The 23,524-nt window shown below is 34.1% G+C and overlaps 2 protein-coding genes across 2 annotated transcripts; one reads left to right on the top strand and one right to left on the bottom strand.

Moving 5' to 3' along the window:
• Nucleotides 1–14,308, top strand: LOC141711928 (ubiquitin C-terminal hydrolase 12-like). Its single transcript, XM_074514654.1, has 32 exons — nt 1–202; nt 508–607; nt 715–865; nt 972–1,129; nt 2,168–2,433; nt 2,520–2,738; nt 2,837–2,945; nt 3,040–3,155; nt 3,343–3,441; nt 4,099–4,208; nt 4,904–4,978; nt 5,158–5,236; nt 5,339–5,485; nt 5,584–5,664; nt 5,770–5,889; nt 6,753–6,875; nt 7,818–7,895; nt 7,983–8,071; nt 8,874–8,982; nt 9,205–9,273; nt 9,357–9,467; nt 10,113–10,168; nt 10,246–10,423; nt 10,584–10,685; nt 10,771–10,842; nt 11,155–11,220; nt 11,412–11,477; nt 11,710–11,796; nt 11,950–12,066; nt 12,207–12,281; nt 13,248–13,334; nt 13,609–14,308. The coding sequence occupies exons 1-32, from the start codon at nt 173–175 to the stop codon at nt 13,648–13,650; spliced, it is 3,387 nt and encodes a 1,128-aa protein (XP_074370755.1). The 5' UTR covers nt 1–172; the 3' UTR covers nt 13,651–14,308.
• A 3,560-nt stretch (nt 14,309–17,868) lies between these two features.
• LOC141711927 (putative glutamate carboxypeptidase AMP1) lies at nt 17,869–23,176 on the bottom strand. Its single transcript, XM_074514653.1, has 10 exons — nt 22,081–23,176; nt 21,025–21,267; nt 20,302–20,454; nt 20,134–20,202; nt 19,857–19,944; nt 19,564–19,647; nt 19,386–19,474; nt 18,942–19,055; nt 18,695–18,829; nt 17,869–18,260 (listed from the first exon to the last, which is right to left on the bottom strand). Exons 1-10 carry the CDS (start codon nt 23,014–23,016, stop codon nt 18,084–18,086), a joined length of 2,088 nt encoding a protein of 695 aa, XP_074370754.1. The 5' UTR covers nt 23,017–23,176; the 3' UTR covers nt 17,869–18,083.
• Between the last annotated feature and the right edge of the window lie 348 nt (nt 23,177–23,524).

Here is a 23,524-nt window from a genome sequence, read left to right as displayed (position 1 = left end):
TTCTTTTTTTTTCCCTACTCGTTTTTTCCGAGTGTATCTCTCTCATCTCTCTCCCAAATCTCATCTCTCCCCATTTCTCTCTCTCTCTCCATCTCTCTACACATAAATTATATGCAATTACAGTGTTTGTATTCTATTCAGCTATTCAGATTCAATTAATTAGACGAAGACCATGACTATGCTAACTCAACAACCGTTAGATGTAAGTTTCTCAGCTTTAAATTTCGCATTGTGTTTTTATATACGCGTGTGATTGTATGTATACGCATGTGTGTATTGCTTGATTTTGCATGAGGTTTGATTGTGCGTGTGATCCTCTAGGGTTTTGGTTTTGTACGGATGCTTTTGAGTTGATTTAATTTCGCAATTTGATCGCTCTAGGGGTTCAAAATTAGGGTTTTGGTTAGTAAGTAGAAGCTAGGGTTTACTGGATCAGGTGAATTGTTGATTAGTAATTAGTGTTTTATGGAAATTAAAATTTAATTGTGTTTTGTGATTGATTTTTAGCAAGAAGATGATGAGATGCTGGTGCCACATCAAGAACTAGTTGAAGTCCCGCCACCGGTGGAAGGTCCTCTTTTGGTCGAAGGGCCTCAGCCTATGGATGGTTTGTGCATGTTTTTCGAATTAGGGATCAGTTTGGTTAAAGGATGTAACTTTTTGATTTGCTTGCATGTTTTTTACTCTTTTTAACATTTTTTTTGTTATTTTTAGTTGTAGCACAAACCGAGGGTACAAATGCTGTGGATACCCAAGCAGTTGATGAGCCACAGGCGTCTAGGTTCACGTGGACGATTGAGAACTTTTCTAGGCTTAATACTAAGAAGCAGTATTCTGATGTTTTTGTTGTTGGTGGTTTTAAATGGTATTACAATAGTTTGATCTGCAACTGCCTCAATAAATTTTATATTTTAATCTACATGCATGCTGCTTTCTTTGTTGCATATGACTTGATTATATTCTTGGTGCAGGCGCGTGCTTATCTTTCCTAAGGGTAACAATGTGGACCACCTGTCTATGTACCTAGATGTTGCAGATTCGTCAACATTGCCATATGGGTGGAGTAGATATGCACAGTTTAGTTTGGCTGTAGTTAATCAGATTCAACCTAAGTACACACTGAAGAAAGGTATTTAGAAATGACTATCTATGGGTCATGCAAAAGATGCGAACTTGTTTGTCGGATTGATATTCAGAAAGTTCATAAATTTCACTTCTATTCTATTAATCTTATAAGTTGGTATTCTTTTCCTTATCTGTCTGCAACAAACATTTATTACTCGTAGTAGTCTGTTGTAAGGCTTAATAGCAAGGATACGGGTGCGGGAATGTGGGTGTGTAGTAAAATAATATCGGGATTCGGGTTTGCACATATATTAATATTACAAATATATATCTGATGTCGTGAATGATGAATTCATTAACAAAACTATTAGTTTTATGCAAATTGAATCAAAATACATGATATAAGCATCTAAAACACAAGATTCTAAACTAAAATCACTTACGTTTGTGGTAAAAAATATGAAAAAATGAATTATTTAATCGAGTATTTTGAGCATCCGAGTATCCGATACGGGGGTGCGTGAGGATTTGCTAGAATCCCTGCTTTCTATATTGCCTAGAATTTTAATGTTGCGTGATAAATTTGTTAACAACGAAAGGATAAGAGAACAAAATAGTGATGGTTATCATTCAACAAACAAGGTGTGTATCATTATTGACTGCAAGTCCGCAACACAAAAATTCAACTTATTTTATTTTCACTCTTTGGTTAACCCTAACATTCCAATTTTATGACAAAAAGCTGTTAAACATTGTCGGGTTAAATAACTTGCACAAGAGACTGACATCAGTTTGAGGCCATACTATGTTTTTATAGTTCTTTCTTTGTTTTGTAGGTGAGAATGAACTGATGTTGTAGCAAATAAATTTTGTTTTGTCCTTGGTTTTGTAAGATAATTGTATATTTATATGACCCCTTGGAGTGCCAGTAGATAGTCCTTCTGTTTTTGCAAATGGCAGCAACTAGATATTATTCCATGTGTCTCTGTAGCAAACTTCATCTCTTCCAAGTAGCGTACGACTAATCACATAACATGTATTAGGTTTTATGCCGTTTAACAGTACTTGTATGTAACTGAAAATGGAATGTGGTTTCTTGTAGACACTCAGCACCAATTTCATGCAAGGGAAAGTGATTGGGGCTTCACATCTTTTATGTCACTCAGCGAGCTCTATGATCCAAATAAAGGTTTTCTCGTGAATGATACATGCATTATTGAAGCGGATGTTGCTGTACGTAAGGTCGTTGACTACTGGACATATGATTCGAAGAAAGAGACCGGTTATGTTGGACTTAAGAACCAAGGAGCAACTTGTTACATGAATTCCCTCCTCCAGACTTTGTACCATATACCTTATTTCAGGAAGGTCGGGGATGTGTTCTAAACTATTTAATCACATTTTTTGTTTGATTCTATGTGGAAAGATTTGTCACTCATTATTATCTGTATCAGGCTGTGTATCATATGCCAACAACAGAGAACGACATGCCCTCAGGGAGCATTCCTCTTGCTTTACAGAGTTTATTTTACAAGCTCCAATATAACGATACTAGTGTTGCAACCAAAGAATTAACCAAGTCTTTTGGGTGGGACACATACGATTCATTTATGCAACATGATGTTCAGGAACTTAACAGAGTGTTAAGTGAAAAGCTTGAAGATAAAATGAAGGTATCTTGTAGTATTCTAACTAGTCTTCACTCTTCAGGCCTTTCACATTACATAAATATTTTGCCTTGCATTAAATTCTGCCTCTGGTCCTATTTCAGGGAACGGTTGTGGAAGGGACAATACAGAAATTATTTGAAGGTCACCATATGAATTATATTGAATGCATCAATGTGGACTTCAAATCTACAAGAAAAGAATCATTTTATGGTACTAATTTACCCTATTTGGTTGAAGTAGTTTACTCTTTTATGACCATTTTGGTGATGGCTGTTCATTTGCTTATTTATTTCTGTGTATGCAGATCTGCAGCTGGATGTTAAAGGCTGTCGGGATGTTTATGCTTCCTTTGACAAGTATGTGGAGGTTGAGCGTCTTGAGGGTGATAACAAGTATCATGCCGAAGAACATGGCTTGCAGGTCAGCCATAATTTGTATGCACATTTTTATAAACCAAGCATGCACTTAGTTTACACAGAGAAGATTAGAAATATAGAATGATTTGGTTTAATTTTTTTTTTTTTTTGAAAGTGGTAGATGTCCAATGTTTTCTCACTTTTTTTTTTCATTTTAAACGGAAAGATATTGATAGATCCTTAAATTTCAGGATGCCAAGAAGGGTGTCTTATTTATAGACTTTCCTCCTGTATTACAACTTCAGTTAAAGCGTTTTGAATATGATTTCATGCGAGACACAATGGTGAAGGTAAGTGATTTGAACTCTGAAATATATCCTTTTTGTTTGTTGTCCTCGTCAGGCGTATGTAGCACATTCATTGGATTTGTGATTTTGTGTTTACATCAGTGTTCTTTGGTGGTTGTCTATATGGTGGTGTCAATTGCATCATTATTTGTTGATTTGATAACTACTAATAGCAACAAATCTCATCACTATTTATGAAAAAGGTGGATGCTGAATGAATTGAACTGCACAAAAGTCAATTATATGTTTTTGTATGCCAATAATGATGGTTGCATATCTTCGGCAGAAAAACTTGTTTCATGTAGTCTCTTCCACCCTGACTTCAAGGTCTTCAGAGTTTCCTATTTTTCGTCAGATAGTATTTGCATTTTACGTTATGTATATTTGTTTAAGATTCATTTACTTTCATAGAACAAGTCTCTTTCTGTACATGTGAATTTGATTGTATCTGAATACCTTAAGGCACCTTTTACACACATCGATATCGTGAAGTCAAGTGGAGTATAGGATCATCTGTATCTTTATTTTGATTACCACCTTCGATATTCGAAATTATCAACTAGCAGCTATAATTCTTTTAGAATATATGGCATTTATGATCACGAGAGTTCATATTTCTGATATATTTTTGCAAAAATCTTACTTGAATTAGTTGTGCAGATAAATGACCGTTATGAGTTTCCTTTAGAGCTTGATCTCGACAGGGATGATGGAAAATATCTGTCCCCAGATGCCGATAGGAGTGTCCGCAACCTCTATACTCTTCATAGGTATGAATTTAATTACTTGTTGGTGATGCTGGAAAGACTTGAGAAACACTGATTGAATATAAAGACCGATGAAAAGACAGAGTAGGGTTATTGAACTGCAGAAGAACAAAGATCCCTTGTGTTTTCCAACAAGTGAAAGCTAGGGGTCGCAACCTATAAACAAAGAGACTCAGTTCAATATTTAATATCTCAAAAATCAAGTAACCAGATTGTGTTGCCATGTGGGGGTTACATCGTTTATATAGGGAGAGAAATTCTAAAAATATAACGTAATGGATCAAGGCCCAAACTAGATATATGATAAATAGTAACACAATTCCAAATAAAAAAATGTCCATGGCAAACAAGCTTAATTAGTTTTAATCAATGATACACAATGTTTGTGTTCCTGTATTAATAATAAATCCAAATACTAATGACATGATACTGTCTTCATTCTTAAAACTCTTAAAATCATTCCCGTCTCTTCAATGACAGGTTTTGAATTTTGTTGATTATAATTGATGGCAATATAAAGTCATTTTTTCTTAAGCCCCCCTCTTGTTAGTGTTAAAGGGGCAATATCTATTTTTTTCTTGGCATTTGACAGTTCTTTTTGTTCTTTTTAATGATCTTCAGTATGTTAAATCATAATATTTACTCTTGTATGTATATCTAAAGGTATGTTTTATCCTGTTTATTTTTCTCTGTAACAGTGTTTTGGTTCATAGCGGTGGAGTGCATGGGGGACACTATTATGCATTTATCAGACCGACACTTTCTGATCAGTGGTACTAGTCACATTTTGAAATAACTTTTAATTGATTGAAGAAATGCCAAGAATAGAAAACTGATCACCTTGGTTTGAGTGTCTGTTTCAAGTGTTCTGCATAATTACTTTGTTTTTTCCATGTATCTCTTGCTTATTGTGCCTCTGGTCTGGCATCTTATTTCTGTAAACCTCTCTTAGGTTTAAGTTCGATGATGAAAGGGTTACAAAAGAAGATATGAAGAGAGCGTTGGAAGAGCAATATGGCGGTGAGGAAGAGGTATGGTTATGCATCTTTTCGGAGCTCAATTTTTAATGCTTTGATTTTGGAGTTCAATGCTCTAATTTCTTTTCCTTGGTTATCTTTGTACTCATCGAACAGCTGCCCCAGACCAATCCTGGTTTTAATAATGCCCCATTTAAGTTTACAAAATACTCAAATGCATATATGCTTGTGTATATACGTGAAAGTGACAAGGAGAAAATTATTTGTGACGTGGACGAGAAAGACATTGCAGAGCACCTTAGGGTAATCATGTGCAGAGATTTATAAGCTCTTTGTTTTTAATATTCTCTATCACAAAGACAAAGCTTATGCTTACGCTTCCATATATAATTAAATTTCAGATAAGGCTGAAGAAAGAACAAGAAGAAAAGGAAGACAAGCGAAAATATAAAGCACAAGCACACCTTTATACCATAATCAAGGTGAAGATATTTGCTCAACTGCTTTACATATTTTTTTTGGGGTAAGAACTATAATTCTTTTCTATTAATAAATATTTTGCTGAATTATGTGATTTGAATATCCAGGTTGCTCGTGATGAGGACCTAATTGAACAGATTGGAAAGGATATCTATTTTGATCTTGTAGATCATGATAAAGTGCGGAGTTTTCGCATCCAAAAGCAGCTCACATTTGCCTCTGTCAAGGTCATATATAGTTTTTTTGTTGTATCTGTAACATGTTGGGACAACTGTTTTAACTGTTGACGTGTTTAGTTCGTTTATCAGTTCGTCTTACATTGTGTTTGTTGCACGACACAGTCCTGTTTCTGGCCCAGATGTTCAGATTTCTTCCTCCTTCAAGGATATCAATCTGGATAGTATTGTTGTGTTATTTGTGGCTTGTAAAATGTTGTGTCTTCTCAAAAAGGACCCACCATGTTCTCCTTATATGTTAATTCAGTTTCTGCTGGACTGGCTCCTTTTTGCTATATTACTTATTCTTTTAAATAATGCCTTAAGTGTCCCCTGGGTTCTTTGATTAGATTTTGTGTTGCAGATACATTAAAAATCTTAAGTTTAATGGGGTACTGGATAATCACAGGATCGTTATTATGGTCATATACTTTGATGGTGTTGTACAATTGTTCAGATATCAACCTAAAATTTCGGATGTCAGAAAAAAATGATTTAAAAATGCTTCACCGGTTTAATTGTGCCTTTCTAACAATAAAATATGATCTTCATTTTTCTATGGCATAATGTTCCTCTCCAACTTGCTTTAGAAATCTGTCTTTTAAAAGTTTTACGCTCTACTTGTTTGCTTTGATTATAAATTAATTTTCAAAGCAACCTAATTTTCTTGGTTAATTCAAATTATGTACGGTGTTGTGTCTTTTGGATTTGCCTGAGGTAAGCGGAAGCCTCAATGCGATTGAGCCTGTCTAGCAGTTTCTGACGTGTTTGGGATGACATGATAGTGTTTATATTTTACTGCTTCATGATCTGTATGGTACCTCTCTTTTAAATTTGCAGTTCGTCTTAGAATGCTTATAGTTGTTCATATGCAGGAGGAGGTTGCCAAAGAATTTGGTATACCCGTTCAGTACCAACGATTCTGGATCTGGGCTAAGAGGCAAAATCATACATTCCGTCCCAATCGACCTTTAACACCACAGGAAGAAGCACAAACGGTAAAACTTGGCATTTTATTTTGGAAAACAAAGTTTCCAGGAATTCGTGATAAATTTTTACAAGTTGAATATGAATGTGTGTGTGTTGTTTCTTGGGGGGGGGGGGTGAGATGTTAATATGTTTAAGACACTCTTTATGCCAAGAATTCAGTTCTTCCCTTTGCTTTTTTTTAATTACGAGACATGCACATATTTGCATATAAAAGTGTACATGTACAATATTGAAAGAAGCCAATGTTGGACATATACATCAATTTCTAGGGAACATAAAAATGACTTGCTTTTTGCAGAGAATTCAGTATGTCCAGTCCCATTTTTGTTTCTCTGATATGTACCTTGAGACCACGGAGCACCACATATTTGCATATACATAGAATAGAAAGAAGGCACATGTCAAATTAAATGCAATTTTTTCAGTGGTGCACTGCCATTTGAAAGAGTTAATCCGGAAAACTTTCTGGTTAAGTAATGGAGTTCCACACATTGGCATATGAATTAGCTTATACTAGTCAGTAGAAGTAAAATCATAGAACTATATTTACTATGAGCTTACTCTTTATTTGCTCTCTGTGAGTTTTGAATTTAAGTTGACTCCTCTGATGGTAGTTGGGGAAATTCTATATCCTTTTGTCATGTGTGCTTGTAAGATAGTCTCTTAGGGGTGACTGGTTATCCTTGTAATCTTCTTTCTCTGGGTTACTGGATATGTTCTCTTAATACTAATATGTTGTTCTGCTCCAATTTTTTCCTCATATGATCATTATAATAACAAACATCTGAATGGTAGCTTCTCCTCCTCTCATGTTTAGACTGAGATACTTGGTCATCAAGGATGTCAGTGTTACATTTCTTTGATTGTAGACAAGCTTTTACATGCTGCTGTGTGCTGGTAATATATGTCTCTTGTTATCAAATCTAATGACCTGCATGTATTAAATGCAGGTTGGACAACTAAGGGAATTTTCTAACAAGAACCACAATGCTGAACTAAAGTTGTTTTTGGAAATTGAGACCGGGCAGGTATTGCCGTATTAGTGCACTGTCAATTTGGCGCTTGTCAAAATTTAATTGACCTTTGTCAATATGACCTGCTCGCACAATTTGCAGGATCGCCAACCTATATCACCACCAGAGAAAAGTAAAGAGGATATATTGCTTTTCTTTAAGCTATACGATCCTAAGAAAGAAGAGCTTCGGTAATTTATCTGTCTCTTATTACAGCTTACACTGTATAGTAAAGTGGTCTTTATTCCCCATTCAAGATCGATGTTTCCATTTTGTATATACAGTATTTTGGGCATAATAAACGTTACCTGTGAAAAGGAACACAACATGTTCAGAATTTATTAATAGTTGCGTAAATGGATATGGACCGTGTTAGACTTGAGGAGCCCAGGTCTATATGCAATATTTTCCCTGTTGAAAGACAGCAAATTAAAATTTGCATGTTGGACGAAGTTTCTTTCTACTCGCCTCCATCAGCACATCTGCCCCACATAAACTTCACCTTCACTTAGATGTATAAAGTATGTATCCACTAGTTACGTTTGTGAATTCATTTTCTTGGTTCAAAGTGAAAATCTTGATATCCTCCTGAACTTCTTTAACCTCTACAACACCAAAAATATAGTTCTGAGTTCTGACAGAACAAGTTCAAAAGTTATAGTAAAATCAGCAAAGATATCTTTGAATATTAAACTTCAAAAAAATTATTTGATTGGCTTGTAAATTATTATTTTTCCCTAAAATTAAATCCTTGCCCTATTTTTTCATCTAATCCAGGGTTCGGACCCGTGAATTTCAAATTTGTCATTAATGTCGGTAGAATTTTAGTACACATTTAAATTATGAGTGGGATTAAGAAGCAGCCCTTTCATTATTTGATCAGTTGCTGTTGTTATGAACTTATGACAATAATTATTCCTCATCAGACTGCATTGGTAATGTACATTGGTCTTAGTATTCTTAACTCTTTGTTTTTTCTGAACATGTGTCCAGATATGTTGGAAGGCTTTTTGTAAAGAGTACTGGAAAGCCGATTGAGATCTTGACAAAGTTAAATGAAATGGCTGGCTTTGATGCTGATGAGGAAATTGAACTGTTTGAGGTTTGTTTTTTAAGTCAAATTGTATCAGTTCGTTGGTTTACTAATTTTAATAGTAGGAGAGCACCAAAGATGTTGCACATTGTGGTTCAATCTAACATAAGTACAATGCTTTTAAATTTTAATGTCTTTTGAAATAAAAACAATCAGCTTGGTGTTTAATCTGTTTAGAACTCTTAGTTTTTAAATATTAATATTTAATAATTCAACATATGATCTGTTCAGGAGGTTAAATTTGAGCCATGTGTGATGTGTGAACGACTTGACAAGAGAGCTTCATTTCGATTGAGCCAGGTATGATTTGTATGTCACAATTGTTGGCCAATTTACATCCAGCTGAGCCGCCTTGCATGTAAATTTTTAATAATTGTATGCAGATCGAAGACGGGGACATAATTTGCTTCCAGAAATACCCTCAACCTCAGAACGAAGAGGAGTATAGATATCCTGACGTTCCTTCATTTTTGGAGTACGTTAAGAATCGTCAGGTATCTTTTCAATGATGCAAATTTTTTTGTAGGCTGCAGATTTGTGTTTGTATAAGTTGGAATAATGACATTAATCTATCATTTAATGGACATATTGATAGATTTAAATCTGTAGCAGGTTCCCCTTTTCTCGATGATTTTACCCCTTAGTTGGGCCTTGCCCCTGATTGTTTTTGGCACTGAGAGACGCATCATATACTGTGATCTGGTCACCTATTTAACGACATTAAGATATTACTATAATAACCCCCCCCTCCCCCACCCAAAAAGAAATGTATCAAGTCAAACTTTTTTTTGTTTGATGGCTCAGCCATAAACCGATATGCCAGACACGCCATAGTTGCCTAATTGCCTAAATGATATCTTACAAAGTTCCTGAGAAAAAAAACTGAATCATGAATGCTTTTGTTGTTTATTTTCTTATCTACTTTATAAAAGGGTATTCGTTTTTTGTGGTATTAAGATTAGGGGTTCATGCTTTAAGTTGAAAAACAAATGGAATTCCATGTTATAATAAAAAGATTGTTCCTTTCATTATAGAGTTCGCGGTGAGGTTGATTTATGAGAGCTATGTAAGACTTTCTTTGTTGTTGTTGTCTTCCGCTTTCAAGTTCCTCTGAGGTCATGCTTTTTAACTCTTTGCAGATTGTTCATTTTCGATCTCTCGAAAGGCCCAAGGAGGATGATTTCTGTTTAGAATTGTGAGCACAGCAATCTTATATTATTTTCCATCTTCTGCTACAATAACAGCTGACTCTGTTTCTTGTTTATCTGTAAGGTCTAAGTTGCATACCTACGATGATGTTGTCGAAAGAGTGGCTCGAAGGCTAGGACTGGAAGATCCTTCGAAAATCAGACTTACTCCTCATAACTGCTACTCCCAGCAACCTAAACCTCATCCAATTAAATACAGAGTAGCAGAACATCTATTAGACATGCTGGTGCACTATAATCAGGTTGCTACATAACTAAGCCTCTTAAATTCATGAAGTCAGATGTTTCTATATTATATACACAACCAAATGTTTTGTACTTGCATTTATTTCTGAGGAAAAGATGTAAGTTACAATATTATGATTGTCTCGAGCTAAACTTCTTATACTTTCCTCTGAACAGATCTCCGATATTCTGTACTATGAAGTGCTCGATATCCCTCTCCCAGAATTGCAGTGTCTCAAAACTCTGAAGGTTGCTTTCCATCATGCAACCAAGGATGAGGTTAGTCTAGAAATATCTTTTTTTAGCTGTGCTCAAGTTATGTATAGTTTCTTATGGTTATAATCATGTTACATATTTTTCCCAGGTGGTTATCCATAACATCCGACTGCCCAAACAAAGCACTGTAGGAGACGTGCTTAATGAAATTAAAACGAAGGTAGATTCAAGTTGCTCCCAAATTACTCTTTAATCCTTTGCCAAAATGCTTATTTGCAAAATCACTCACGTTTGTTTTATTTTGTATTAATTACTTATATCTCTTCCTTACGCTACTTTCCTGGAGATGAATTTTTTCAAGGTTACTTGTGTAGCCGTATTTGCATGTGAACATCATTATTGAATGGTCTTTTCTTTTTCGTTCTTTCTTTTCTCTTCATAAATCGAGCATATGCTATTGCTGGATTGTAAATATATTTTCATTTTACTATTTGAACTAAGTTCTCGAACTATCTGCTGCTTCCTTTTGCAGGTGGAATTATCTCATGCCAGTGCAGAACTTAGGCTGCTTGAAGTGTTCTATCACAAAATTTACAAGGTATGAATCGGTTGTGGTTTACCATGCTTTTATGAATCTTTTATATATTTATTGAATGCAAATCCTTTGACAATTTCTTTCCTGAAAGTACACTTATTTTTTCTGCTGATTACTAACAATTTTTATTAGTTTGTAATTTAGTGTTTGACATTTATCACTAATCGGATCTCTTGTTTCCTTTCTTTTGCTAGATTTTTCCATTGAATGAGAAAATTGAGAATATAAATGACCAATATTGGACATTGAGAGCAGAAGAGGCAAGTTACTTTATTTTACCCTCATTTTCTATGTTCTTGCTGAATGTGAAATGAGGTTAAGTGTTCAAAAAATGTCTTTTGTTTAGATGTTGAGTGCATTTGTTGTGTTTATTACTTAAGTTATCTCCCTAATATACTCTCGCTACAGTTTCTTTTAATTAGCTTTGTTCCCTCGAATCTATTTTATTGTAAGAGCATATTTTTTTTAAAATGATTGTTTTCCACCACACAGATACCAGAAGAAGAAAAGAACCTTGGTCCCCTTGATCGCCTGATTCATGTTTACCACTTCAGGAAAGAGACTGCACAGAATCAAATGGTAATGAAGATCAGATGTAGTACATAAAAAAATCATTCAATGAATGGTGTTGCCATGTTTCTTCTTAGTTTTGACTAGTTGTAGATATTAGCAGATATATATATATATATATATATATATATATATATGAAATACTTTGTTTGGTTTTAACAGCAAGTACAAAATTTTGGGGAGCCGTTTTTCTTGGTCATTCATGATGGTGAAACTCTGGCAGAAGTTAAAATGCGTATTCAAAAGAAATTGCAGGTTCCAGACGAGGAGTTTTCGAAGGTACATCTTTTTCATCTTTACCTAGCAGCTCAATATTTGGATCTAAAATTGTGTTTGTAGATGGAACTGCATATTGATATCATTCAAATGTGACTCTTTCTTTTTTCTTCTTATGTGGAAACTTCTCTTTGGGTAAACAGTGGAAGTTTGCGTTTTTGTCACTTGGAAGGCCAGAATATTTACTGGACCCGGATGTTGTATCCAGCCGTTTCCAGGTACATTAATATACTCATACTTCTTTTAATATAGAGTTATATTCATTTTACATCCCTTCGGTTTCAGCTTAATGCAAATTTGGTTAACAACTTTAATTATATGCAATATGCATTCCTTAGGTTTCTATACTCTTACAATAACCACCCCTTAACCAATTTTCTGTCATTTTGACTGTTAATTTTCAGTTGACTAGGGGTAAAACGGAGATAACACATATAAAATATTTAAATAAAGCATTAATAAATTTGAAATATTGGAAAAAATAGTATAAAATATAATGATTTAAAAAAAATAAATTGAATTAGGTGTTAAATCGATTTAAGCCTTTTTTAAAAATAATAATAATTTTTTTTTAGTTTTTCTATTTAATTATTTCATCTTTAAAATATTCAAGTTAAATAATATTTTTTGATATATTTATAATTATTACGCACATTATAAAATTTTTATATAGATACCCGCACTATAAAAAAATTAACTATATTTTTTACATATTATTTTGTAGTTTTTTCGAAATTTAAATATATTTTTTAAATATTTTATACTTAATATCTCCATTTTACCCCTAGTCAACCGTTATTTAACGGTCAAAATTAACAAAAATCGGCCGCAGGGTGGTCATTATAAGGGTATTAAAATCTAAGGGATGCATATTGCATATAATTAAAGTTCTTGACCCAATCCACATTATGCTGAAACCAAAGGGATGCAAAGTGAAATTAACTCTTTAATATAATATTGACTTTTCACAGATGCATGATACTCCGCTAATTTGACCACTTATTTTCTGTTTTGGTTGAAATGATTAAACTGACTTGTAAATGATAAATTTACCTGTTATTATATAAGCTAAATTCAGATTAATACATGAATTTCAAGTGAGTCCAGTTTTAGAGGTGAAATGGGTGAAGGGATGTTTGCTTAACCTGGACAATTTCTTATTCTTTTTATATTTATCATTGTAGAGAAGGGATGTATATGGTGCTTGGGAGCAGTATCTTGGGTTGGAGCACTCTGATACTACTCCTAAAAGGGCTTTTGCTGCAAACCAGGTATACTTCTTTGGTGTGTCAGCTTATACTTGATATTAAACCACCACATTGAGGAGCTTAATTTGCACTGCCTGGTGATACGAGAGTGTCGCATATAGTGATATTTAATTATTAATGTCATATATTTGTTTGTGGCTTTTAATTATTGTTATTAACCATTGTAAAAGAAAAATTATTGCAAACTTTTTTATAAAAGATATGAAAAAAATTGGTTTATTTGATCGTTGATGTGTTGCTAGTATTTTTTTAATCTTTTTGTTGTATATCTTTGCAGAACCGACACACATATGAGAAGCCTGTCAAAATATACAACTAAATTTTCAACCACCAACAATGCTTTGTAGAAATTTCCATCCTCTTGGGCCCCATCAACAGTTTAGAGAAAAAGCTAGGGGGACACAAGGCAGCAAGAGAGAGTTTAACAGGATATTTTCTGTTTCGGTCATTTCTTCCGGTTTATACTTTTCCAGCTAGTTGTGTAGTTATTTATTGTTCGCTTTGTAGGTTATGATTTTTTATTTTATTTTTTTTTGACTTGAGTGGGAAGTAGAAGGGTTTCCCTCACATCGATCCTGCTTTTTCTCTAGCCCGCTTAGGCTTTTCGACCCCTTGACTTTCTGGTCCTATATCATGGCTCTGAGTTTCCTGGAGAGGTGTGGAGCCCTCAGTATCCAGTTCCTGTTGTAGTTTAGCCAGGTACATAGAAAGATTTTGGTTGAATGGAGTGTAATGTGGGTATAGTTGGTGCCTTTCTGTTGGGCCCTCTGTTATATGTTTTAGGGGGATGTATTGTATATCAGTTGGCCTTTGGCTGGATTGGAGGTAGATGTGATGTTATGATTGTGTAAAGGTACAATTTTTATGTTCAGTAGTCAATTGAGTCTTATAGCATCTTCATCTTTAAATGTACTGTTTTGTAAACACACAATTTTAATAATAAGATTTCTGTATAAAACCTATCTTATCTGTGTCCATCTCCTCCTCTCCCTGTTTGGGTTATATGTTTCTGAATCTGCTGTCCTGAAATGTGAAACCCGAAGCATTGCTAGAAGTTTCATATGATATGAGTGGGCAGAAAGTTCTGCAGCTGAGCATGGAACCAAAACTGTATGGTTCTTCTGTTTCAGTGAGTCATATATATCTCGTACACATGACAGCACTGTCAGTTCTATGCAGCGGTTAATCTTTTAACAGAAACATGTGTTAGGGTTTCTAACACCTGCTTAACCAAAATCAGTTTTATCTGAAGCCCTTTTGCAGGTGGCTTAGACGGCCAAAAGAAGATTTGGGATTGAAAAGCATAAAAACGATTCAACAGTTTGCTAACCAGTTGACGTCAAATAAGATTATCAAACTTGGTTTTCCTGCTCTAAACCACCAATCTAAACAAAAAAAGTTATTTGTAAAAATTCATTAATCATTAATAATAATAAAAAAATTATTATTAACCAGTAGCCGTCAAATAAGATGATCAAACTTCGTTTTCCTTGGGGTGACAGCGGTCCGGTTTATATGTTAAACCGGAACCAAACCGGATAATTGCGGTTTTGAAAAAATTCAAATCAAACCACATCTCGTAACTCAATAAAACGTCTTAAATCGTTTAATAACATTTAAGCCTGTCGCTTAAATGTGATTTACCTTGGTTCACGTAGTTTGCAGGCTATTACGTGAACCCGTAGGGTTTACCCAGTGCGCACCCGAAGGATAGCGGCTGCGGGTTACCTACGATAAAAAAAAAAGAAAAAAAAAATAAGTAATAATATATTTATTTATTCTATTGTAGTAAAGTATATTATTCGTATTAGTTGCAAATGACTAACGTTTAATAACATGTTTATTAATTAGTTGCAATAATAAATGTTCAATGTAAAAGTAATAAAAAATTTATCAACATTATTTTTAAAGAAAAGTAATACACAATACACAATTTTAGTTATTGATTATAGAATATAATTGTTTTATGTTATATAATCATAAATATAAAATCGTATATATATATATATATATATATATGGGTGCCCTTCCACAGCCTCAGGTGGTTCTAGCAACCACCTGCCGCATTGAGGCATTGCGGCAACCCCTACAGCATTGTTTCATTGCAGCTGTTTGCCCGGTTTATTTTTTCTAATATAATTTTTTTGTTAAAAATGAATTTTTAAATATTTTTTTGAACTTATATTTTGATATTTTTGAATTAATATTTTAAACTAAAATATTTAAATTTAATATTGAATTTAAATTTTTTTGAGTGAAAATGTATTTTCTAATTATTTGTTCGAAATAGTATTTTTGAATTTTTATTATAAGGGAATATTATGAGTTTTATGTTTTTTTTTAATATTGTGAGTTTTATGTTTTTTTTTTTAATTTTTCTTGTACTTGTCCAATTTAATTTATCAATTTATAGTAAAAGAATATAATGCTAAAAATTGAAAATGTGGAAAACTAAAAAAAATGAAATTTTATCGATTTTTCGTTAGTTATAAAAAAAATTATAAAACAACTCAGCCCCCGGAACAAATAAAAAAAATATCCTCTGCCACCTACAGCATTGTTTCATTGTGGCTAGTGCAACGAAACATTGCTGGAGGACGCTGTTTTAAATGTAACGGTTCTTGTCCGCTTTATTTTTTCTAATTTATTTTTTTGTTAAAAATGAATTTTTAAATATTTTTTCGAACTTATATTTTGATATTTTTGAATTAATATTTTAAACTAAATATTTAAATTGTAATATTGAATTTAAAATTTTTGAGTGAAGATATATTTTTTAATTATTTGTTCGAAATAGTATTTTCGAATTTTTATTATAACGGAATATTATGAGTTTTATGTTTTTTTAATATTGTGAGTTTTATTTTTTATTTTTTTATTTTTCTTGTACTTGTCCAATTTAATTTATCAATTTTTAATTTATAGTAAACGAATATAATGCTAAAAATTGAAAATGTGGAAAACTAAAAAAAGTGAAATTTTATCGATTTTTCGTTAGTTATAAAAAAATATAAAAAAACTCAACCCCCGGAATGCTAAACATTTTTTCGTAACAAATAAAAAAAATACCCTGTGTCACCTACAACATTATTTCATTGCGGCTAGTGCAATGGAACCGCAATGAAACAATGATGGAGGACGTTGTTTTAAATGTAACGGTTCTTACCCGCTTTATTTTTTCTAATTTATTTTTTTATTAAAAATGAATTTTTAAATATTTTTTCGAACTTATATTTTGATATTTTTGAATTAATATTTTAAACTAAAATATTTAAATTTAATATTGAATTTAAAATTTTTGAGTGAAATTGTATTTTTTAGTTATTTGATCGAAATAGTATTTTCGAATTTTTATTATAAGGGAATATTCTGAGTTTTATGTTTTTTTTTTATTTTTCTTGTACTTGTCCAATTTAGTCCTCATTTATTTTTTATTATTATTTTTATTATTATTTTGTCCTCATTTATTTTTTTTTGAATTAAAAATTGTTTATAAAAAATATTTAATTCATCATTTTATATTAAGGAGTACAAATGTGTTATTATACATAATTTTGACATATTTAAAATTTAAATTAAAATAATTTGATTAGAATTTACTAAAAAAAGTTTTAGAGAGGACGATACTTCGATCAATAAACAATCATACTTGCAATACTCCATTCATACATTTCAGTTACTATCTTAGGTTTTTTATTTTTTTTCATTAAAACAAATATTTTAATTACTTTTCCAATTATATATCTAATTTATTTTTAAATTTTTAACTCATTATACAATGGATAATAAATGGGAAGTAGTAATAAAATTAGAAAATATAGAACAAATGATTGTTAAAGTTAATTATATATTTTCTAACTCCGTTATTATCGGAAAAAAAATTAATTCATTAAAATATAATTTTTTCTTATTTTAGAAATTAAATAAAAACAGGAATCGTGCAACATTATTTCATTGTGGTAGGTACCTCAATGAAACAATGCGGGGCACCCGGTGGTTACTACAACCACCTGGGTTGTGGACCAAAACCCTATATATATATATATAATATATATATATATTAATGCGGTTCAAATCGGAATCGTGTTGGTTTAAGGTCAAACCAAAACTAACCCATAACCCGTGGATTTTTAAAATAGTTGAACCGTATCCACAAACCATATTTCGGTTTCAGTTTGGGTCGGTCTAATATCGATTCGGTTTATGCAGATTCCCGAACCGTGATCACCCCTAGTTTTCTTGCTCTAAAATAAAAGTTATTTGTAGAAATTCATTAATAATAATAAAATTATACATTAATATATACCAGTAAATTTATCAACCTACACCTGCAGAGTGGAGAGGCTGAGAGGGGTCTATGTCATCTTCAATTTTAACAGAGACTTGTGTTATTCATTACTTCATTACTGTTGAAAGTTATCAAATTTACCAGCAGTTATCAGCAGGGGAAAATTTAAGGGGAAAATTTAAGAGTGCATAATGACGGACAATTGATGTAGGGTGTTTTAATTAATTTTGTTGATGTGAATATAGGGTGTCCATTCCAATTAAAACGTGCCATATATCATTATGTACAAAATTTTGTACACTATTATGTACACCAAACATTTTCCAAAGTTTAATATAATTTCTTGAATATATTAATGATTTGTGACTAAACTATATACAACTAAAAGAAAGAAGAATGCTATACATGCAGATGCTCTCTTCTCATTCTATTACTGTCAGGTTTTATCCTATTGTTCTTAATTTTTATGTCAGTTCCCCATCTAGTATATAGGCTGCTCTTTGTATGGCCCTGGCAACCCTCCAGATCTCATGCTGAATTGATGCCTGTCGTCCTGGAAGTCCTGCGGGCTGAGAAATGGCTTGGACTACTGAAGGGAAGTAAGTTAGCCGGCTCTCGCTTACACCATTAGGCCCATATATCTGCACAACACCCTTAAAATTTAGAATCATATTCTGAAATTTGACAACAGTTACTAGACTGTCGGAACAACTATGTATTGCATACATCAACCAAGACATCTGTACGCCACTGAAAGTAAGTATAACCTTAATACCTTTGAACCCTGGTTCAGAGGCACCCTCCATATATACTACTCTCTTGTATACACATTCAGTTTCTCTTAGTTCATTATAGACTGGAGGTAAAGGTTCGCTGTATATGTGACATACTTTTGTAAAGAGGCTAACAAACCATACTCTTTCGTCCCTTAGTGTATGGAAAAGGATTGGTTGGGGCCAATACGTGAACAAGATGAAAGCTAAATATAATGTGGCTACACTGGTTGCCTGAATACTATACTTGGTGAGGCTTTTAAACTTAATCTTTTAAGATGAAGTAAAGGTAGAATGCTTACAAGATGTCTGAACCACCGACTTCCTTGAATCCCTTCAGTATCCAAGAATCCTCTTTCAGCAAGCATCAGCCGATCATTCAATGCCCGTTTCTTTAAGACCAAAACCTGTCCCGTAGTTTCTTGCTCTCGCAGTTTCTGCAAGTCAAAAAAATAGATGTTCAGACGCAACTGTAAAAAAATGTAGGAATCTGCTTAACATTGGTCAACTGTGCTAAGCAACTTTTTAGTACATAATCATATACGTAACCTTCGCTTCGTCATCAGCTTTCTTAGCTGCAGCTTCAAATTCTTGTATGGCAGCAGATATAGGATTCAAAGAGATGCTCACTTCAAGTAAGTCGCTTAAGATGCTGGTGTAATCCTGTCATATAATTCAAAAACATCAAGAATCCTGACTTTCAACTAAACTGCTGCCAGACGCATAGTACACCATATTTAACTTTTTTGTTTTAGAACATAGTTACAGAGGACCTCCAAGATCAATGAGGAATTAATTTGTGAAGAAAAGCCTAGTTAACTTGAAATTTGATTTCTATAACCTAGAAAAGTATTGAAAAGGTTCCATAAAAAATATTTATGCATCAAATAGAAAAATCTATTAATTATACCAGTACAGAGAGTCTCGGAAGATGAACTAATTGCTTAAACAAACAATTAGAACCTGACTTTAAGAAGATAGCTTGTCTGATACCTTTAATTGAGTTGTATAAGAAAGGTAGTTGAATGGTATTATTGGATTATCTGCCAGGTGAAGTGCAAGGAGACCCCAAATTCCAGCGACTAATTGTGTACATGAAAAGAAGCCATGGTGTCATCATTATAGTAATAATAAATATACAAGTATAACCTGAAACATATAAGAAGCTAACCAGCCACATGACGCTGGAATAATGGATCTCCAAAATTTCTCATCCAGTTGTAGGAGTCAAAAGCAGTGTGATAGACTGGGAAATCTGCAATAAATTGAGAATATATATATAGATTCATAACTATTTGAGTGTTTGGCATAACCAGTAACAAGCGAAAAAAATGGTGATTCACTGGCCTAAATTTTAAGGATCTATGATCTAGTCAATTTCTGGAAACATTTTCTGGCTTAATATAATATATGATAAAACCTCTCCGGATACATTCAATAAAAAGCACCAAGTATATTCTATACCTTTCCCATAGTATAAATCAACTGAAGGAACCCCGGCATGATGCAGGAATGGAGCAAAATCAGAATCTACTCGATCAAGTCTTCCAATCTGTAACCCAGCCATAATAACCAGATCAATCTCTAAAGTGTATGTTTTTCTTAATTTGTTTTGGGAAAAAAATGTTCCTTGCTAAGCTGCCATCTTCAAACACATAATTTTGGAAAGCGTTAATGCCACAGTTCGTGATACAATTTTGATGAATATGTAAAGCCAAGAGGACACTTGTTATGGACTTACAGATACACCTCCATTACTAGAGGCCCATTTCTCGTATATGGTTGCATAGTCTGAGTCAGGATCTTTAACCTTTAACCAAACAGAAACAGAATGCCAACCATTCAGTGACCCAAAAGTTTACGTTGGTATTTAGATAGCATAGTAACTTTTATTCTCCATTTGCTTTACCTTCTTTGTGACCTCAACAAGAAGACCGTCCAGCTGAGGAGTAGCGCCAGCAAAAAGTCCAGGCCCTTGAACGGCACAATCAACATTAATATAAGCTACAGCCTTGGAGTCCAAAGTTGCAAGGTTTTGCTCAACCCATTCCGTGGACCCTATCTGGAAGTTCAAGGAAAATACCATGCGAGTGAGACATGAGGATTTTTAAAGCCAAAATGCAATTATTAGGAAAACTAACATATTAAATACTATTAAGAACTTGCAATCGGCCTGTTCAAGAAAGAAATTAGCTTTTTCGGTTGCATTTGTATGATAAAATAGTGCTTGCAACTAATCATTTTTCTGTTGTATCAGTTAAAATGTGGGGAACACATTTATTCTAGAACATGGATTTTTAATTCATGCCAACAGTACTCCGCATCTGCAAGAAGTTTTGTAATCCCATTTCTATGGGACATTATCTCAAAAGGATTTTGTGGAAGCTAAATTTAGTTTTATTTTAAAATAGAGTAATACATGTTGCAAAGGAGGGGGAGGGGGAATCTATAATTTGCTGATGCTTTACATTTGATTTAATGCTTATGATGCTTTGCATTTAATTTATTGCCTCCTCCGGGAATTCATAAGCCAACTATCATTAAGGACTTATACATACGATCTTAGTATATAACTTCAAATACTTTATACAAGGTACAAGCTGGAGACTGAAGAAGATTAACTATTACCTACCATCCCAAACTCTTCGGCATCCCAACTGCATAGCACAATTGTCCTCCGAGGATTCCAGCCTGAGAGTTTCAGAAGAGAGTATCGGCGAGCTATGTCAAGTAGCGTTGCAGTTCCACTATTGGGGTCAACCGCTCCATATGTCCATGCATCTCTATGGTTACCAAGGAGCACATAGCGATCAGGCTCTTCTGATCCCCTTAAAACTGCAAAAACATTATAGATTGTCGCCATCTTTTTTTCTCCCTAGAAAGAACACAGTGTTATTTAATTTATTAGCACTGGTAATATCTCAAATATTTCACATCGAGATAATAGGCAAGAGAACAACAAGTTGCACCGCTTATGAAATGTCTAAACTGTTTATTTTTTATATTCATATTTTTAAACAGCAGCTTGAAAAATTAGAAGTGATGCGTTGATAAGAGTCATATGTCACATTTGAGAAGCTTTTCAAACATAAATAACTAATTACTGATTATTGGAAGCCTTTCAAAGTGATACACATTTTACATTGTAGCGCATCAGCAAAAACTTAAACAAGCCTCTCAAACTCTAGTGGCAAAAAATAGACATGGTAATAAAGTGACGCCACTTGTGCACACCCACAACCTTACAAAATCTAGCGTTCTTACTTCATCAACATCACACATAACACCATCAAACATGTGCTCAAGTAGCTTACGTATTTCGACCAAGTGTAATGCTCAATTCAGTTCTAGCTTCACTTGCATAATATTTTGTCTTTTTGTAACACTAAACAACCAATTGAACAAAAAACTTAACTATTATCCCCACTAAAAATCTCCCAAAACCCAGATAAACTGGATCACAATCTCTACAAAAGGCATATATAACAATCTACAGTTCTATAGTTGTATACCATGGAACAAACAGAACAGCAAAAAACAAATCCATAGACCATAGTAGTACTAATTAACAGAACACATATCTCACTGACCCACCTACCAAATAAAAAGTACAGTACAAACCAAGATTTTGCTATGACAAAACAAACAAATCATTGTGGTCCAAACTCCAAACAGAACAAAGACAAACCTGGTAAGTGAAGTTTAACATAGTTGGGCCTGGACCAATTCCCCTAACAAAACTCTTTAGGGTTCCTTTCCACTCCTCAGGAATTCTACCCCCTTCCAATGTCCTCATTATCCTCTCCGCTATCTCTTTCGATACCGGCATCGACGGAACTACCGGAAACCTCTTCACAACCTCGCTATCCTCAAACCCTAATCTCTCCCCATCTCCCACACTACCCCACCCAGGCGTAAGTGGGTCCCCCATCCCATTCATTACAGTCCCTCTCTCCACTCCATTTTCTAAATCCCCCTCCGTGTACATTACAACCGCCGCTACCCCATTCTCCGCCGCCTTGACCACCACCGCATTTCTCGACATATCGCCGCCGCGGCGCACGATAGCAATACACCCTTTAACACTCACACCCTGCACTTCTAGAGCATTGTAGTCTTGTTCTCTCCCGTAGTTGACAAACACGGCGGCGCTGTAAACGGAGCCGGAGGGGGAGTAAGCGTGGTAAGGCAAAACGACGCCGTGGGAGTGAGGTTCGGGGAGAGAGAAATGAGTGGTGGTGGAGTTGGAATGAGCGGAGAGAGAGGAGTGGAGAGGGTAAGAGAGGAGAGTGGTGTAGTTAGAGAGATGAGCAGAGAGATTGAGAGAGATGAAGTGGGAGAGAACGAGAAGAGCGGTGGAGAGAGAGAGGGGAGTACCAGCGAGATGAGGGTGGAGAGTGAGAGAGTGGAGGTAGTGAGAGATAGTATTATTATCGGAAGTGGAGAGAAAGGAGGTTGAGAGAGAGTTGAGGGAGAGAGATTTGCGAGAGAGAGTGGGGGGAGGGTGGTGGTGGTGAAGGTGGAGAGAGAAAAGAGTGAGGAGGAGAATGAAGGAGAAGAGAGAGATGAGAGTGCATGATGGTTTTGAGGTGATAATGAATGTTGATGAAAATGGTTGGGGCATATTTTTTGAGTTGAGTTGAGTTGAGTTGTAGTAAAAGTGGTGGTTTGGCGATGGAGGTGAGGAGGACGTTTCAGGTGAGAGGTGGGAGCTGAAGAGGTATCAGCGTTTCAGTGAGTGTTTACAAACAAGTAGTACAGGTGCAGTGAAGTAGTGCGTTGTCATCTTTTTGGGAGTCACCCCTGTTATACGATTTTTTATTTCCGAACCTTTAACTAAATAATCTAGTTGGCATCGATACATTTATTTAAATTTGATTTGTGATTGTTTTAATATTATAATCCGGTCAAGTTATTTTGAATTGATTTGTGATTGTTTTAATATTATAATCCGGCCAAGTTATTTTTAATTACTAACATATATGAACCTCTTATTTTTTTGGAGTTTGAACTTTGAAATTGAAAAGTTGACATCCATGTTGAGTTGAGTCGTAAATCATAAATGTATAGATTTGCTTAAAACTTTTGATTGAAAAGCGAGAAGACGTGAGATGTGATTAAAATGGATGTCA

This window comes from Apium graveolens, chromosome 3 (genome assembly GCF_009905375.1).
Source record: "Apium graveolens cultivar Ventura chromosome 3, ASM990537v1, whole genome shotgun sequence".
In the NCBI taxonomy this organism is placed as follows: domain Eukaryota; kingdom Viridiplantae; phylum Streptophyta; class Magnoliopsida; order Apiales; family Apiaceae; genus Apium; species Apium graveolens.
Note: the sequence above shows the minus strand (reverse complement) of the source record. Positions and strands in the feature narration are given on the sequence as shown.

Bases quoted from the DNA above. Each gene is read 5' to 3' on its own strand.
- LOC141711927 (XM_074514653.1), bottom strand. From the start codon at position 23,016: ATGCCCCAACCATTTTCATCAACATTCATTATCACCTCAAAACCATCA. The intron at 20,203-20,301 runs GTAAAGCAAATG...GTTTGGTTAAAG, and splicing joins TTGTTGAGGTCACAAAGAAG to GTTAAAGATCCTGACTCAGA. The intron at 18,261-18,694 runs GTAAGCATTCTA...GGTGTTGTGCAG, and splicing joins GTCGGTGGTTCAGACATCTT to ATATATGGGCCTAATGGTGT.
- LOC141711928 (XM_074514654.1), top strand. From the start codon at position 173: ATGACTATGCTAACTCAACAACCGTTAGAT. The intron at 3,442-4,098 runs GTAAGTGATTTG...TTAGTTGTGCAG, and splicing joins TGCGAGACACAATGGTGAAG to ATAAATGACCGTTATGAGTT. The intron at 10,424-10,583 runs GTTGCTACATAA...TCCTCTGAACAG, and splicing joins TGCTGGTGCACTATAATCAG to ATCTCCGATATTCTGTACTA.